Source organism: Panthera leo, chromosome A2, assembly GCF_018350215.1.
Source record: "Panthera leo isolate Ple1 chromosome A2, P.leo_Ple1_pat1.1, whole genome shotgun sequence".
Lineage (NCBI taxonomy): Eukaryota > Metazoa > Chordata > Mammalia > Carnivora > Felidae > Panthera > Panthera leo.
Genome location: NC_056680.1, coordinates 8,608,517 through 8,626,404, shown reverse-complemented (window position 1 = coordinate 8,626,404; position 17,888 = coordinate 8,608,517). Strand labels below are relative to the sequence as shown.

General features: G+C 60.9%; 1 protein-coding gene across 2 annotated transcripts; it reads left to right on the top strand.

Annotated features, from left to right (window-relative positions):
• Positions 1-329: 329 nt before the first annotated feature.
• ZNF653 (zinc finger protein 653) lies at positions 330-16,939 on the top strand. Of its 2 annotated transcripts, none has more exons than XM_042928501.1 (9): positions 330-628; positions 6,547-6,590; positions 8,370-8,585; positions 12,992-13,606; positions 13,747-13,918; positions 14,020-14,131; positions 15,206-15,320; positions 16,076-16,175; positions 16,414-16,939. In XM_042928501.1, exons 1-9 carry the CDS (start codon positions 330-332, stop codon positions 16,589-16,591), a joined length of 1,851 nt encoding a protein of 616 aa, XP_042784435.1. In that variant the 3' UTR covers positions 16,592-16,939. The 2 variants fall into 2 exon arrangements, with proteins under 2 accessions (XP_042784435.1, XP_042784436.1); XM_042928502.1 differs by lacking the exon at positions 330-628 and adding an exon at positions 2,951-3,538 and having other exon boundaries at positions 16,414-16,915.
• The last annotated feature ends 949 nt before the right edge of the window (positions 16,940-17,888 follow it).

The following is a 17,888-nucleotide window of genomic DNA, read 5'->3' as shown; positions in this document are numbered from 1 at the left end:
ATGCATTCAGGATAAGTCGTGGGGAGAGGAGCCCCTACCTCCCAGGGTCTACGGGCCCATCTAGGTCTTTCTTCCCGAAGCTGGACTCAAACCTCAGCCCTTCCCTCGGTCTCTGAGAAGTTAGAAAGTTTAACAGAGGAGAGGAATAAAAGAACTGGCTGTTGCGAGCCCTCGCTTGTCGCGCGCATGCGCAGTTTCTGCTCCCGTTCTCCTTTTGGCGCCGTGGGGCAGTGAAAGTCCATGAGAAATTTCCCGTCGGCGCGGAAGATGCGCGCCACTTCCGGCCGGGCTCCTAACAACGGGGGAGGTTGGTAACCAGGGAGGGGGGGATGGCGGAGCGGGCGCCGGAGCCCGAGGCGGAGGCGGAGGCTGAGGCGGGCGCAGGCGGGGAGGCGGCGGCCGAGGAGGGCGCGGCGGGCCGCAAGGCGCGGGGTCGGCCGCGGCTCACGGAATCGGACCGAGCCCGGCGGCGGCTCGAGTCCCGGAAGAAGTACGACGTGCGGCGTGTGTACCTGGGCGAGGCGCACGGGCCCTGGGTGGACCTGCGGCGCCGCAGCGGCTGGAGCGACGCCAAGCTCGCAGCCTATCTCATCTCGCTGGAGCGCGGCCAGCGTAGCGGCCGCCACGGGTGAGGGGGCCCGGCCCCAGGGAGGGAGGGAGCGAGCGAGCGAGGGAGGAGACGCCCCCATTCCCCGCCGAGCGTGGTCCCGCCCCCTCTGTCCACGGCCCCGCCCACGGCACCTGTGAGCCCCGCCCAGTGTCCGGGCTGCCGGCTGGGGTCTCCTACCGCCGGTCCTGGGACGCTCCTGGCTCGCGGCCCCGCCTCCCGCCTTTCCGACTGCCCAATCCTGGGATGCGCCCAGCCTCTCGACCCGCCTCCTGACGCTTGGCCCCTCCCGTTAGATTTCTGGCTGCCCAATCCTAGTACAGACCCCACCTCCAAGCGTTCTAACTGCCCAGTCCCCGGAGGGGCGGCCCCGCCTCCTGAGGCCTTAATGCCCCTTCTTACCTGCTGGTCCTTGGGATCTCGCAAGCCTCATTCTCTAAAACCCTTAGGTTGTAGCCTGAGACTGTGACTGGACACCCTGGGCCACCCAGCCCTGTCCCGTATAAGGTTCTGGCACTCCATCTGAGACTGTGTGTGGCCTCATTCCCACAACCTTCCACCCCAGACCTGGGAAGACTCCTCACGATCCAGATCTCATTCTCTAAACGTCTTGGCTCCTGGGGAGCACCTTAGCCCATAGAGACTCAGGTGAAGAGGAAGCCCCAAGTTAGCGGCTCAGGTAGAGGGCAGAGGTCTTTGCGGAATCTCCATGGAATCTCCATCTTGAGAAGGAGCGGTGTGGATGGAATTTTTCCCTTCCTGCTTTATAGGTTGGTGTGACGACTAAATGAGTTAGAATACAACAAAAGGCTTAGAACATGGTTGGCACATAGTGAGCACCTCAAGTATTAGTCGTTATAATGATACTTGTTCCCTGTCACAAGCAGTGCCGCGACAGAATCCTTGCTGTGCCCTGGTTTTTGTTTGCATACATTGGCATGTTTCCCTAGGGGAAGATTCTGATGGCCAAGAATCCACCAGATCCTTCTGAATTGCATCCACGCCCTCCCTGGGTGGCAGACTGGTTTATATGCCCAAGAATGGAGCAGGAAATGCTGGGCATTTCAAAAACTCAAGCTCATGTTGCATTTTTGGAGTTTCTGATTCAGTTAGTCTGAGCGGGGTTGCAGACCTTGTATTTTTTTCTGCAAAGCTTCCAGGGAGACATGTGCAGGTGGAGTTGGGGACCACTGGCCAGAGGGAGCCCTTGAAGGTCCCTAAGCTGAAAGTGCTATTTGCAGTAGCTTGGTTTGTGTAAGGCATGCAGGACTGGGGCCTGGACACAGAGACAGCCCAGGCAGTGCCTGACAAAAACCGGGCCCTGGGACACGTGGGTAGTCGGGAAAATACAACAACCTGAGTGAGGGGTGTCCTGTGGGGAATGGACATGGCCAGAGATAGGGGGCCCGTTATTCTGTCTGCTCACTTATTTGTAACTGCCTTCTACCTGGAAGGATTTCAGTTCAAGACTCTGTAAACATGGACCAGAAGGCAGGAATGAGAACTGGGATGAAAAGAGAAAGGAAAAAGAGGGATACAGGGGGGCCAGGATCAGTGCTGTTGGATTGAGGCCGAAGTCACAGGGGACACGACAGAGGGCACTTTTGTGGCACGTTAAGTTAAAAGCCTGACCAGAGTTCAAAAGACATGAAGAAGTGGGAATGGAGAAGAGGCCATGAATTTGCCTCAGAGCTTCCTAGCGACCAGTGGGAAAAGGGAAACAATGGTCAGTCGTGGAGTCGCTGGTGTCATTCGTTTAAGGGATGTTTATTCAGTATCTACTATGTGCCAGACACTTGTAGAGGTGCGGAGGGTGCAGAAATGAACAACACAAAAAAAAAATCACTGCCTGATGAAGCTGCCAGTTAAATTTTTTTTTTAATGTTTATTTGAGAGAGAGAGAGAGAGAGAGAGAGAGAATGCACGGGGGAGGGGCAGAGGGGGAGACCCAAAATCTGAAGCAGGCTCCAGGCTCTGAGCTGTCAGCACAGAGCCCGACGCGGGGCTCAAACTCAAGAGCCATGAGCTCATGACCTGAGCCGAAGTCAGACACCTAACCGACTGAGCCACCCAAGGCGCCCCTGGAGCTGCCATTTTAAAGGGCAGAGGGCAGACTTGTCCACTGTGCAAAGCCTTGTCTACTATACTTGGTACATGTTTACTATTACTTATTATTCTAAATTACATTACTATACTATAAATACTAAATTCTATTACTATAATTTGCTAAATCGTGGAGGTTGTGAGAGATCGATAGGGGCTATGGAAAAAACAAAAGTGAAATAAGGGGGGGGGGGTGTGTGTGCTGGAGATTTAACTAGGGTGTTAGGCTGGGCCACAGTGAGAGGACGGCATTCATGAAGGAGCCAGGGAGACCTATGCAGATATCTGGGGGAAGAATGAGGAAAAAGGATTGGCCAGTGCAAAGGCCCTGAGGCAGGACCCGGCCTGGTGAGTACATGGGGCAGTGAGCAGGCCCATGTGGCTGGAGTGCAACGAGAAGATGAAAAGTAGGGAAAGTGAGGACAGGAAGTTGACAGAGCCTTGTGGATGGCATGGAGAACTCTGGCTTTTCCTCTCAGTAAAGTAGGGGGCCTGATAGGATTTTTTGCTTTTGTTAAGTAGAGAATTTTGGACAAAGAGGTCACATACCTGGCTTATATTTTAACAGAGGCACTCCCTAGGGGCTGTGTGGCAGGAGGATTGGGTGAAATGCGAGTTGAAACAAGGTTGGCTGAGAATTGGCTGCCGTCGAAGGTCCCCCGACCTTGGCTGGTGAGGGGCTCGAGGAGGTTCACTCTTCTCTCTAGCTTTGTATGTGTGTGAATTTTTCCTTTTACGTCTTAAACTGTTAACAAGAAAATCAAAAGAATCCCGCTGACCCCTACGTTGAGGCTGTGTTCCTATGTCGAGGCGACTACCTTGGTCCAGGTGAGTCCTGACAGGGCCGGGCCCAGGCGGGGCCATGCAGAGGTGGAGAGAAGTGGTTGGAATTAGGGCCAACGGGGTTTGCCGATAGGTGCGGAGACGCGAGACGCCCCAGGTTTGGACCTGAGCACCTGGAAAGTTGCAGGCGCCGTTAACTGAGAAAGGACAGGTCACGGGACCATAGGACGGCTCTCGTGTGAGATGTCTGGGGACCCCTGCACGTAGTGTCAGGGAGGGCTGGTGGTGGTGGTGCGGTCAGGAGAGGGCCGGGTGGGAGATCCGGATTTGGGACCCACAGCGCCGTGATGGCATGGTGACAGAGGTTGCCAAGGGCGAGTAGGGAGACACGCAGGTCTGAGCCCCGCTTTCGCTCTCTGCGCTTAGAGAAGTCAGGGTCACAGGGGAGGAGCAGGGGCCTGGAGGCGCGTGGAGGACCAGGTGGGGCAGCGTCCTGGAGGCCCCTGGAAGGATCCGCAGGCGGCTGGAACGGGGCAGTTTGTGGCTTGGGGGAGAAAACCCTGAACGGAGGGGTTCAAGGGAGATGGGGGAGAAGACAGGAAGACTGCACGCACATAGACGGCTCCCAAGCGGGGACAGGGGAATGGGCAGAAGTTGGCAGAGAAGGGGCTCAAGATTATTTAAGTCCGGGGGGGAACTGGTGGTGTGTTTGGACACGGGGGGGGGATGAGGGGTCAAGTGTGAAAGCAAATGGCAGAGGAGAGTGGAGGAGAGCTACTGGGCACAACTGTCCTCATGCGCAGGTGGCCTGTACAGGGCATCGCGTAGGCGGTAGAACGCGGAGAAGCGGGCAAAGGGAGGGACGGCAGTTTGGGGGAGAAAGAACATAGTCTGGCCCCATTGAATCCCCACAGCGGCTCTGTGTGAGAGGCACCGCTGTTTTCCCCACTTCGCAGGTGGGGACACTGAGGCTCAGAGGGGACGAGACCCACTCGCGGTCCCACAGCTAGTCGACAGCAGAGATGAGACTTGGACTCAGATCTGACTGACACCCGAGCCTGTCCCCACCACTAAGTGGCGTTCCCAGCACCCCAGTCATGGCGAGGCTGTGAGTGCGGGGAGGGGGCCGTGGGCATTTGGACTTGGCTTTGGGTGAGGATCTGGGTGGCCGGCCTGCCCCCTTGGAGAGCAGGGGAGGGGAAGGGAGGGGAGAGTCATGGGAGGGGGTGGAGGCATCTGGGATGGGGCGGGGCGGGGGGTGCAGAGGCTGGGACAAGGGCAAAGCCTGGGGAGCTGTCCTCGGACCAGACGTGGGGTGTGAGGACTGAGAATTGCCATCAGGCTGGACGGGGGTCAGATGGGGCGGGTGGGGAAGCTGACAAGAGACTTTGGTCTGGCTGTCAGGACATTTGCGGCGAGAGCAGGGTCTGGGCCATGGCAGGGAGGCTGGTGCTCCAGGGCCAGATGCTGTGATAACGCTGACGGTCACGGTGAGACCGTCGCTATGCTGAGCGGTTACCCAGTGCGAGGGGCTACACCAGGCTCTTCCAGGGCGCGTAACCTCATGCCAGCCCCACGAGGCAGGTACTGTTACGATCCCATGCTACAGATGGGGAAACTGAGGCACGGGGAGGCAAGGTCACGTAGGGTCTCGGGGCCTCCCACTGCAGTGTAGAGAAGGGAGGATGAGGAAGTAGCCCGAGTGCGTGGGCCGACCCAGAAGCGTGGTGTCAGGAAGGCGGGTGAAGGCCCCTAGTGGGTCCAGGGGAGATTCCTCCAAAGCACCCGCCCTCAGCACGTGTAGACCCAGTGCTGGGCCACGGCCAAGCAGCCTGTAGGGGGTCAGGATCCCACCTGGCAGTTCTGGCGGCCTTCCTGGTGTGGGAGGCCTTGGGGCGGGGGGGGGGGGGGGGGGCGGTGGGTTTGGGCCCGGCCTTGCCCAGGGCTCCCTGACGCCTTGGTCACTGGGGCACACAGTTAGGGTGCTGGGCCCCAGCCAAAGTGGGGAAGGCCCCAGAGGCGGGTGGGCGTGATGGCCAGGGTGTCTGGACCTGAGCTGGCTCCCCGGGGCGGGACCGATAGAGGGGGCAGCACCTTGGGCTGGGGCCTACATACAGCAGGCAGTGAGGGTCGGGGGCAGGGTCCCTAGCAGTACCAGCCCTCCTGGCTGGGACTGGCAGTCTCCCCAGGGCTCTCAGCCTGCCTGGGGTTGGTGGGGAGGGGCGGGCAGGATCTGCAGGGCCCCGGATGGGGCAGTGCAGGTTCTGAGGCCGACTCCGCAAATGTTCTATTGCCGTGTGACAAACGACCACAGACTTAGTGGCTTAAAATCACAAATGATGTCACATTTCTGTGGGTCGGGAGCCCAGCGTGTTTTAGCTGGATCCTCTGCTCAGGGTCTCACAAGGCCCAAATCAGGGTTTCAGCCAGCTGCGTCTTCATCTAGAGGCTCAACTAAGGAAAGAGCTGCTTGCAGACACCCTCAGAGCGTTGGCTGACTTAATTTCCTCCTGGGTTGTCAGCCGAGATCCCCACGGTCTTGCTGGCTGTTGACCGGGACTGCTGTCAGCTCCCAGAGGCTGTTCTCAGGTCCTGGCCCCTCCTGGACCTCCCATATTCTCGGCCTACAGTCTCTGACTGCAGCGGGGCCCGTTTAAAGGGTCCCCTGATTAGGTCAGGCCCACCTGGGAAAGCTTCCTCCTGATTCATTCCAAGTCACCTCGCCCGAGGGGGTGGTATCCCATCATATACTCAGGCGCCCGCTCATGGGCAGAGGATTATGCAGGGCGTGTGCCCCCGGGCATGGGAGTCGTGGGGCCAGCTGAGAATTCCGCGTGCCACGCTTTCTGTACCCCTTTTCTGACTTCTCCGCTCCCCAGCCAGGGCCCCCTGGGCAGGCAGCCTCACTCCTCTGAGCCTCATTCTCCCACGTGGTGAAATGCATGGTGATGCTAGACCACCTTTAAGGGCCGGTGTCCATGGAGGAGAGAGTGGAGACCCCTGGGAAATAGAACAGGCCCTGTGCTTACTCCCCCTGCCTCTCTCTCTTACAGGAAGCCTTGGGAACAGGTCCCCAGAAAGCCAAAGCGGAAGAAAAGTAAGTGGGGCTTCAGCCGGGGGGGGGGGGGGGGGGGTGGGATGGGTGTTGGGAGTAAGAGGCTTTGTTGTGTGTTCCCTCACTCGTGCTCAGGCACCACGGGCCAGGGGCTGTGCGGGACAGGACAGACCCAGCCGTGCCCCCACATAGCCCATGGTCTCATGGGAAGGCAGGGGACAGGCCCAGTGGGGCCACGGCAGGGAGGTAGGGGCACTGCGGGCCCAGGGACACAGCCAGGCCTGCGGAGGGGGGAGGGGTGGGGGCAGGAAAGGTCCCAGAGGGGACTGGAACGTGTGCTGTGCCCAGTGGGGGTGCCTCCACCATCCCCAGCTCCCACACAAAAGGCTAAGTCACCACTGGAAAGCGGTTAGAGTTGTCAGAGGCATGGGCCAAGCTAAGTGTGTGACCTCCATATCCCAAAGTGTGGGAAGGGAGATGACTGGAGAGGCTGCTGCTGGTGGTGTCCCTATTGTCCCTGTGGTCGTCACTGGGTGGGAGGCCCCAGGCAACCCCCCTAGGCCCAAGGACCCTTCTGGGCCGCCTCCTCCTGTCCCAGCTTGGAAGACGGGGAGGACACTTTCCTCCCCATCGGCTGCAGGACCGGCATCATTACACATATCACAGGTACCATTCCTTGGGCATTCAAAGTGTGTCCAGCCCTGTTCTGTGCCCTGCCGACGTCTTCACTCCCTCCTCTCTGGCAGCCCTCGAGAAATGGGGACCATTATTCTCCCTGACCCAGAAAGGGCAGGTGAGGGTCAGAGAAGCCAAGTCACTTGCCTGGAGCCACCTAGCTATGATGTGGCAGTCAGGATTTGAATCGCACGGTCTAGCTCCCACCGGGCCCACCTCCTTGAAGCATTTACTCATCCAGCAAACATTTGCTAAGCATCTACCATGTACCAGGCCCTATGTAGGCATTGGGGATACAGGAGGAACAACACAGATAGCGTCCCTGCCCTTGGGGAGCTGACATTCTATTAGGGAAGACAGAAACACGGAAACAGATAACCACGGATGGTATCTAGGTGCCACCTGGAGAGAAAGGGCAGCAAGTCAGGTCAGCTGGAAGGACAGTGGGGAAGGGGTGGCAGACCGAGGGAAAGACCTGAGAGGGGAAGGGCAAGGCAGTTATCTGGAAGAAGAAGACACAGTCTGTGCAAAGGCCCTGAGGCAGGACCGTACCCTGCTCATTTCAGGAACAGGGAGGAGGCCATGAGGCTGGAATAAAGTGATCAAGGGGAAGGACGGGAGGCGATGGGGCAGAACATTCGGGGCCTGGCGGGTCGGGGGAGGACTTTGGCTTTTACCCCCAGCCAGGGGGAGCCCTGGTGGGTTCTGGGCAGGGGAGGGGCATGGCCTGACTCCAAGTGCTTGCAGCAGGGGCCTTCTGTCCGCCGCGGGCAAAGGAGACAGATGTGGGAGCAGGGAGACCAGGGCAGAGGGGCTCTGCTGGGCCAGGCCAAAGACGCTGATGAGGACGATTCTGTTAACAACAGGCAGCTAATAATTACTGCGCACCTACTACGTGCCAGGCTCCATCGTTTATGTGATTTCGCTTATTCAGTGAGGACAGCCTGGCCCGCCTCTGTTATCAGCAGAGTGTGTGGCACCTCCCGGAGCCCGTTTCTCCATCTGTGAACCGGGGACGGGCCCGGACAGGGCTCGGGAAGGTGTCTCAGCCCCGCCCCCACCGGGTGCCGTAAGGCCGGGGTGTTCCGAGGCCCTCGGAGGGACAAGCGCCACCCCTGACCCCGGGGCCCTGCCACGCGTGCGCAGGGAGGCGACGCAACGTGAACTGCCTGAAGAACGTGGTGATCTGGTACGAGGACCACAAGCACCGCTGCCCGTACGAGCCGCACCTGGCCGAGCTGGACCCCACCTTCGGCCTGTACACCACAGCCGTGTGGCAGTGCGAGGCCGGCCACCGCTACTTCCAAGACCTGCACTCGCCCCTGAAGCCACTCAGTGATTCAGACGCCGACAGCGACAAAGGTGGGTCTGGGGCCGGGGGGCGGGGGGGGGGCGCCCGCCGGCCTCCAGGGTGTGAGGGCTCCACGGCTCCTTATGGGGGGGTCACCCCGGACCCCCGGCCCTCTCGTGGGTCTTGTCAGCCTCAGGCCAGCACTAGAAGCCTCACAGTGACAAGAAAGGCACGGGCGCCGGCTTCAGGGACGGAGCCCGGCCCCGGCAGGCTGGTCTGCACTCTTCCTGTCCTTCTGGAGCAGGGAGGCGGCCCCCGTCTTCCAGGGGACACCTGCGAGGGCTTGGCCCACCTGTGCCCAAGGCCGGTGGCAGGCAGGGCCCGGCTGGGGTGCGGGACACCTGGCTCAGCGGCTGGAGGGAGGGGTGGGTGCCGGGCCTCAGGCCTGGGTGCTCGCCTGGCCTCTCCCTCCTCCTCTGTTGTCTGTGGCCCTTTCTCTTTCGGTCCTGGGCGGTCTCTCCCAGCCTCCTCTTCTTGCCGCCTGTCTGCCCGGTTCTCCTCCTCCCTCCCCATTCTCGGCTCTTGAGCTCTCTCTTGTTCCCCCTCCCTCTGTTGCCCATCTTTTCTGTTTCATCCGCTCCCTTCTGTTTCCTGCCTTTTCCCTGCCCCCCCCGTCTCTCCCTGTCTCCCCGACTCCCTTCCCCCCCCCCATCTGTTTCTCCCCCCACTGCCCTGCGCGTCTCTCACCGTCCCTGACCCTCTCTTGCCATGCTCTGTGGGTCACACGTCCTGAGCTGACAGTGGGAGTGGGAGGGACTCAGTTACGAAGGCCCAGTTGGCCCTGGTGGGTGGTGAGGAGCTGCCCGCCTGCCTCGAGCTCGGCTTCAGCCTCGGGCTCAGGAGCACAGGGCTCACCGCCAGGCGCCCTGCCAGGGTGGAGGGTGAGGTCAGTCACCGGGGCTGAGCCCGTGCTGGCAGGAATCTCGGAGCAGGTGGCATCCCAGCTGGCCGAGGGGAAGCCGTGGGCGAGAGGCATTCCGGGTGGGCACCCTGGCCAACGGCTGTCCCGTGTGCGTCCGCCAGACCCCACCACGCGGCCGGCCCCTCGGCCATCGTCTCCCCACTCCGGGTCCCGCCCCCGACCACGCTCAGTCCTCCCTACGGCTCTTCGTTAGCCCCGCTTGGCAGTTGAGGACACCAAGGCCCTGGGACTAATGGGACTGACCTCCCTGGTGATGGGTCCGCCGGGACGGGGATGGCACCCAGAGGAGCCCCCTTGCGCCCCCACCCAACTCGGACACCGGTGGCTGGTGGATCTGGCTCTCAGGAATGAGTGCGGGGATCCTTGGCCGGGTCTGCCATGGCTGCGGGGGAGGGGGGCGCTGTGAAGGGAGGGGGGCTGTGTCCCTGTCCCAGCCCTGTTCCCTCAGCAGCACCCCTTATCAGCTCCCTGCCTGGGGTGGCCCTGCCGCTTCTCAGTAAGAGGACCTCCTGCAGGACTTGGAGAAGCCAGGGGGTGCACGGCCCCTTCTGTGACCAAGGTCATGGTCAAGTGGGGAGAGGTCCAGTCTGGCCTTCACAGCTGGACACTGCGGGTGGGGATCCAGGCACACACCCTGGCCGAGCCCCCAACTTACTAGGTGACTGCCCCTTGCTTTAGGGTGGGGCCAGGGAGCTCAGCTCACCCTGTAGATTACAGGGTGTTATAAGGAGGGGCCAATCCCCCTACCCCACCCCTGCTATCCCAGGGCCGTGAGTCAGGGATGGGGCGTTATGATAAGAATGATAATAGAAACATTGATAGGGTGCTTACTCTGAGCCTGGTGCTGTCCTAGGCCCTTTACATATATTTACTCACTAAATACCCCAAACAGCCCCTGGAGTAGGTGCTGAGTTATCCCCAGGCCCACACAGGTTCCATAAGGCCCCCACATCCACACAGCTGGAGGGGTGGGCGCCAAGATCCCACCCCCGAAGTCTGGCTCCAGAGCCTGCGTGCTGCATCTGACCCCCTGGGAGTGTAGGACACGTGGTCCCCGGACAGTGTGCCCGACTCTGCGGGAGTGTGGAACTTCAGGGTCAGCTATTGACTTTTTCTTTCTCTCGCTCTCTCTCTTTTTTTTTTTTTTTTTTTTAAGTCTACTTATTTTGAGAGAGACAGAGACAGCATGAGTTGGGGAGGGGCAGTGAGAGAGGGAAATCGAGAGAATCCCAAGCGGGCTCCGTGCTGCCAGCACAGAGCCTGATGTGGGACTCGAACTCTCGAAGCCGTGACCCGTGACTCTCAAACTCGACCCATGAAGCCGTGAGATCATGACCTGAGCCGAAACCAAGAGTTGGACGCTTAACCGACTGAGCCACCCAGATGTCCCAACAATTGGCTTTTTCTGTCCCCAGTCCCCCTGTGTGTGGGCTTTAGCACGAAATACCTGGGTGAGATGTTGGTCGCCTTGGCCTTCATCACGGTGTCGGTTTGAGATTCATTCATTTCTACAAATATGTGCTCATGTGTGCTAGGCGGCCTTCTGGGCACTGGGGCCTGTGCACAGGGACCCCAGAGGTTATGGAGCTTACGATCTAGAGGGGAAGCAGACAGTAAACAAGATAGACAATTAAAATCTAGAGTACAGTGGAGGTTCCTGGGTGGCTCAGTTGGTTAAGCATCCGACTTCGGCTCAGGTCTTGATCTCACGGCTTGTGGGTTTGAGCCCCACATTGGACTCTGTGCTGACAGCTCGGAGCCTGGAGCCTGCAGCCTGCTTCCGATTCTGTGTCTCCCTCTCTCTCTCTGCTTCTCTCCCGTTTGCACTGTCTCTTTGTCTCTCAAAAATAAATAGATGTTAAAAAAATTTTTTTAATTAAAAAAAATCTGGAGTATGGTAGAAGGTGATATTTGGGGGAAAAGTAAAGGAGAGAGAAAAGTGCTGTTTAAGACAAGGTGGTCAGAGGCCTTCCTGAATAAATACCATTTTCTTAAAGGGTCTGATGGAGGTGGGGGAGAGGGAGCCCACGCAGGTGTCTGAGAGAAGAGTGTTCAGGCAGAGCAAAGAGCAAATGCAAAGGCCCTGAGGCAGGAGACTGCCTAGGGTCCCTAAATACATGACCTACACTGGGGGGCAGCAGAGGAGGCGGCGGGATGGAAGAGCCCCCAGCCCCCACAGGAGGTCCGGGCGGCAGCTGTCCACATGGAGGCATCGGGGTACGGGTGGCGGCAGTAGGACAAAAATAGGTATTTGGTCTTTGTCCCCGGTTCCTGGCACAGAACTCCTACAGCCCTTGGAATTGTCTGAGTGATGGGAATATTTTTCATTGTTTGTGAAGAGCCCCTTGCATAAGGAGCCCCTTTGGATCACACCCGAGTCTATGCTAATGAGGTGACTCAGGCAGGGTCCCCTAGAGAGCTTCGGGATGGGGACTGGTCACCAGAAAGACCAAACACATGATTAGAGGGGGGGACTCTCAGCCCCACCCCTGACTCCCAGGCAGCAGACTGGGGCTGGAGACTGGGTTACAAAAACTCTTAAGTAACAAGATCCAGAGAGCTTGCAGGTTGGTAAACACCTTGAGGTTCTAGGAGGGTGGCGGGTCCAGAGAGAGCATGATAGCTCCCACCCCAGCAGCCCCTGCACCTCACCCTACGCTTCTCTTCCATCTGACTATTTGCTGTGTTGCATCTTTTATGATAAAAGCGTAGTCATCACTTGGGGCGCTTGGGCGGCTCAGTCGGTTAAGCGTCCGACTCTTGATTTCGGCCCAGGTCATGATCTCATGGTAGTGAGATGGAGCCCCGCATCGGGTTCTGCACTGAGCATGAAGGAAGATTCTCTCTCTCCCTCGCCCTCTGCCCCTCCCCCGCTCAAGCACACACTCTCTTTCTCAAAAAAAAAAAAAAAAAAAAACCCAAAACCAAAAAACTGTAGTCAGTAAGTAAAACACTTGCCTGAGTTCTATGAATTGTTCTAGCAAATTATCGAACCCGAAGAGGCTGTCGTAGAAACCCACAATTTATGGCCAGAATTACAATGGCCTTCGGCCTGCAGCCGGCGTCTGCAGTGGGGGCGAGCAGTCTTGTGGGACCTGAGCCCTTAGCCTGTGGGATCCGACACTCTCTCCAGGTAGATAAGCGTCAGAACTCAAAACGAGTTGGTGTCAAGATGAGGGCAGTTTAACACCGTCAGGCTGGCTGAAACCCTGGGGTGAGCGAAGCGCGGAACCTCCCAGGCCTGCGGGAGCTGAAGAGGCTGGGCAGGAACCCCCGGGGAGGGGCCAGGAAGCCAGAAGTCGGGTCTGGAGGCCGAGGGAGGGGAGCGTCTCTGAGGAGCAGAGGGGGGGGGGCGGGGGGGGGGGGACTGAGAAGTGACCGATGTTTGTGGCACTGAGGGGGTGACCGTGCCCAGCCCGTAGTAAGCACTCAGCATACGCCTCTGCTGCTGCCACTGTTGCTACCGTAACCGTCTCCTTTCCTCTGTCGCCACAGTGGGCGATGGCCTGGCGGCCAGCAGCTCCGACCCGTCTAGTTCCGGCTCCGGTTCTGACTCTGAGGAGCCCCCCGAGGGCCCGCCGGCCAAGGGAGCGGCCGTGGCGGCGGCGGCGGTGACCCCCTCCAGCCCGGCGGGCAGCAGCGGGCTCATCACTCAGGAGGGCGTGCACATCCCCTTCGACGTCCACCACGTGGAGAGCCTGGCGGAGCAGGGCACCCCGCTGTGCCCCAACCCGGCGGGCGGTGGGCCCGAAGCCCTGGAGACGGTGGTGTGTGTGCCGGTGCCCGTGCAAGTGGGCCCGGGCCCCGGCACCCTCTTCGAGAACGTGCCCCAGGAGGCGCTGGGCGAGGTGGTGGCCAGCTGTCCCGTGCCAGGCATGGTGCCCGGCTCGCAGGTGATCATCATCGCAGGCCCCGGCTACGACGCCCTCACGGCCGAGGGCATCCACCTCAACGTGGCCGCAGGCAGCGGTGCCCCCGGCGGGGGCCTGGGGGACGAAGTGCCCTGTGCCGTGATGGAGGGCGTAGCAGCCTACACCCAGACGGAGCCCGAGGGCAGCCAGCCCAGCACCATGGACCCTGCCGCCATGGCAGGCATCGAGACCAAGAAAGGTCTGGGGGCCGCGCCGGTCCAGGGGGGCTGCCGCGGCCTCTGGGAGGTGGGGGGAGTGGGGAGGAGTGGCCCCGGAGCCCACTCCTCCGCCACGCGGGCCCTCCACGGACACCCGCCCTGTGTCCACCTCCCCCCGTAGAGAAGGAGGACCTGTATGTGCTCAAGAAGGAGGAGAAGGAGGAGCCCGTGGCCCCAGAGCTGGCGGCGGCAGCGCCTGAGAGCGCAGAGCCCGAAGCCGAGGCAGACGGGGAGGAGCTGGACGGCAGTGACATGTCGGCCATCATCTATGAGATCCCCAAGGAGCCCGAGAAGTGGGTGCCCGGGCAGCTGGGGGCTGGGACGAGGAGCAGCCGACGGGCCCACAGCCCGCCTGGCGTGGGAGCCCTGATGCCATGGGCCCCTTCCCCTCCAGGAGGCGGCGGAGCAAGCGCTCTCGGGTGATAGACGCCGACGGCCTGCTAGAGATGTTCCACTGCCCCTACGAGGGCTGCAGCCAGGTCTACGTGGCCCTCAGCAGTTTCCAGGTGAGGCCGCCACCCGAGCTGGCCGAGCGGGGCCCGCTTCTGTTTCCCGCCGCCTGTGTGCTGGCGTCCGGGCAGTGTGGCTCGTGGAGGGCGCCGCTTGGCCCCGCCAGGTGCCACTGGCCTGCCTCCCGCGCGGCTGTCTCTCAGCAGCTTCCCACCGACCCTGCCTCAGCCACAGGGCACCAGGCGTCACCTCGCTGCCTTCCCCTCCTGCTCTCCAGTGACTTGTCCTGCCTTCTCAACCAGCCTCTCAACTCCTCCTGCCTTTACCCAGGCCACCTTCTCGGCTCAGGATGCCCCTCCCCCAGGAAGCCCTCCCTAGTCCCCCAGGGCGGGTGGGGCCTTTGAGCCCCCGGAGGAGCGCAACACCAGGACACGCCTGTAGTTTGTCCTCTGGAGCCTGGACGGGACGCCCCAAGGGCAGAGCCAGGGTCTCGTCACGTTCCCACTGGTGGCAGGAGGCGGCACCTTTGCATTTGCCGAGTTTCGTTTTCATTAAGCATGTATTGAGCACCCACCAGGTGCCAGGCCCGGTGGTGCCGGGCACTTGGAGCTGCAGGGGTGCTGCAGGGGTGAGTTAAAGAATAAAAGAACAAAGGAATGAATGACTCGGGTGGGGGGCGGGGAGAGCGAGGTGGCTGCCTGCTCCAGGCCGTGGAGACCGCATAGCTCCATGGCAGAGCCTCCTGTGGGAGCTCACCCTGGAATCCAGTCCAGCCCTTCCCCTGCCCACCTGTGAGACACACGCCAAACTGGAAGCCTCTGGAGCCTCACCCCCCATCCACAAAGTGGGCAAAGGGCGGGGCCCCAGCACGTGGCTATGACAAGGCTGACTGATGCCCCAGCCCAGGCCCTGGCTGCAGCAGGTGCACAGTGAAGTGGCAGTAGATTCCAGTTGTGCCCCGGGGTCCCTGCTCAGAGCTGGGAGTCCCTCCCAAGGGCAGGGGCACCCATCTTCCTCCAGGGGGGCTGGCCCCAGCCTGCCTCCCAGCTCCCCTTCTCTGTCCCCACCCTGGGGAGCCCTGGAGGTGGCCCCTGGCACCCACAGCCCCGCTACACCCCTCTTGCCTGCAGAACCATGTCAATCTTGTGCATCGGAAAGGGAAGACCAAAGTGTGTCCACACCCTGGCTGCGGCAAGAAGTTCTATTTATCCAACCACCTGCGGCGGCACATGATCATCCATTCAGGTCAGGCCCGGGGTGGGGCTGGCAGCACGGGGCACGGGGTCCTGGGCCTCAGGTTTAGGGTGGGGTCAGGAGTCCCCAGGCACAGGACTGCCACCCACGGTGTGGGCTGCGGACTCAGTGGGGAGCTGTGTTGCCTCTGTCCACAGCCTCTGTCCAGTGGGAGGGCATGGCTTCAGATTTTTCGAGCGGCAGGAACTTTGTTTTTTTTTTTTTTTTAATTTTTTTTTAACGTTTTATTTATTTTTGAGACAGGGAGAGACAGAGCATGAACAGGGGAGGGTCAGAGAGAGGGAGACACAGAATCTGAAACAGGCTCGAGGCTCTGAGCTGTCAGCACAGAGCCCGATGCGGGGCTTGAACTCACGGACCGCGAGATCATGACCTGAGCCGAAGTCGGCCGCTTAACCCACTGAGCCACCCAGGCGCCCCGAGCCGCAGGAACTTTGGATTTGTATGTGAAGTCGCCCCAAAGTTCAAATATTGGGGTCAAGTTCAGACCCGCTCCCAGGGAGTCGAGTTCACATTCCAGCTCTGCCCGTGGCCTTACCCCGCACATTCTAAGCATCACCTTGGGCTGAAAGCTGCCCTCCGTATTAGCCGCCCTCGTTTCTATAGTCAAGCGTTGGCTCCCAGAAGCCGTGGGGTTTGGCTCGCTCGCGCCCCTACCTCCGGGAGACCACTCTCTACCCGGTTTGGGCGGCGCCCTGCAGCCCCCGCCCCCAACGGCGGCGCGCTCAGCCCCGCCTCTCCCCCAGGTGTGCGTGAGTTCACCTGCGAAACCTGCGGCAAGTCCTTCAAGAGGAAGAACCACCTGGAGGTGCACCGGCGCACCCACACCGGGGAGACGCCCCTGCAGTGAGTGACGGGCTTCCCGCGAGGGCGCTGGGAGGGAGGGGGTCTGGGCCCGGGCCGGCAGAGGGCGGGTCCACCCCTCGGGTTGCCTTGCCCAGTTCCACGTGCGCGCTCGCATCCCGGACGGCGCCTCCCCTTCCTGGGGCCGGCTCGGTCCTCGTCACTTGGGGCCCGCCTCCAAAGGCGGCTCCGCCCCAGTCTGACCCCGACCCGGCGTCGCTCGCCCCGGCCCCCCCGGCAGGTGCGAGATCTGCGGCTACCAGTGCCGGCAGCGCGCGTCGCTCAACTGGCACATGAAGAAGCACACGGCCGAGGTGCAGTACAACTTCACGTGCGAGCGCTGCGGGAAGCGCTTCGAGAAGCTGGACAGCGTCAAGTTCCACACGCTCAAAAGCCACCCGGACCACAAGCCAGCCTGACCCATCCAACCACTGACCGCCCCTATTTATTCGTCCACTCGGACACCACGCCTGGGCTTGCTGGGGCCCAGACAGCCGCGGGGGCCTCCCGGACCGCGGGCCGGAAGGAGGCGCCCCTGCTCTGCCCTGGGGCTGGGCCCCCCAAAACCCCGCCCTATCTCTGGAGGTGGCGCCTGGGGTTGCACTGCCAGAACTGTGTCAAGAGAGCAGAGCGAGATTAAAGAGCGAGAAAGGAGATGCCCTTCCCCTAGGCCTGGATGATTTGGGGAGCTGGGCCCCTCTGTCTCCAACCTGGTCCCTTCCTGAGCGAGGCTAAGGCAGGCGGTGATGCCCCTTTCCTGACAGCCTCTGCACTGCCTCGGCTATCTGGGCCTGGAAACCCCGAACACTCCGTCTCACGGGGTCAGAGGGTGGGAGGTTGGGAAACGGGAGGCCACCGGACATCTCCTGGGACTCAGGATCTTGATGCCCACTCCTAATCCCTCATGGAATACTAATTCCCCACCCTCAGAGAGCTCAGGGACCGGTTGGGGAGATGTTCAGTAAACACCTATGTAAGACATCTACAGCTGTTGACAAGTGCCGTGCAGGAGATAGGGTGATATGTTAGTTTCTGGAGGCGCTGTTTAAGTCGGTGGTCAGAGAGGACCTCCCTGAGATGGTGGCATTTGAGCATAGTCCAGAATGACAAAGAGGTTCCATCCCTGAAGAGAGCTGGAGGAGGCAAATCCCAGGCCGAAGGAACAGCCAGTGCCAAAGCCCCGAGGTAGAACGGCTCGGCGTGTTCCTGGAACAGGAAGCCTCGTTGGGGAGGGGAGCTGGCAGCGGCGGGGAGGCTGCCCTGGCCCCATTTCCCGGAGGAGGATGCCTGAGGTCGCCGCCTCCTCCTGCTGGCTGCCAGCAAGAGGCGGGAGCGATACCAGGCCGGCGGCCGCCAGGTGGCGCGCAAGCTGCGTGGGCCCTGGTGGCCGCAGCCACGTGACCCCGGGGACCGCAGCCGCGAGCCAAAGCACGTGCCCGAGGGAGCCCTGTGGCGCCACGCGCAGATTGGCCCCTTCGGCGCCTCACCAGCTCGTGGGGGCGGGGCCGCAGCTAGGCTTCATTTTACACTTTGGATCGGGGTTTATTCTAACCAGGGACAGAGGTATCGGCGAGGATGAGCAAGTCCGGCCGTTGGGGCCACCCACGCGAGCTCCCCAAGTCCCCCAGGGCCCAGTCCCCTTCGCTGCAGCCAGAGCCAGCAGTTTCCATGGAAACCGCAACCGGGTCTTTGCGCCCGGGAGTAGCTCCGCTCACG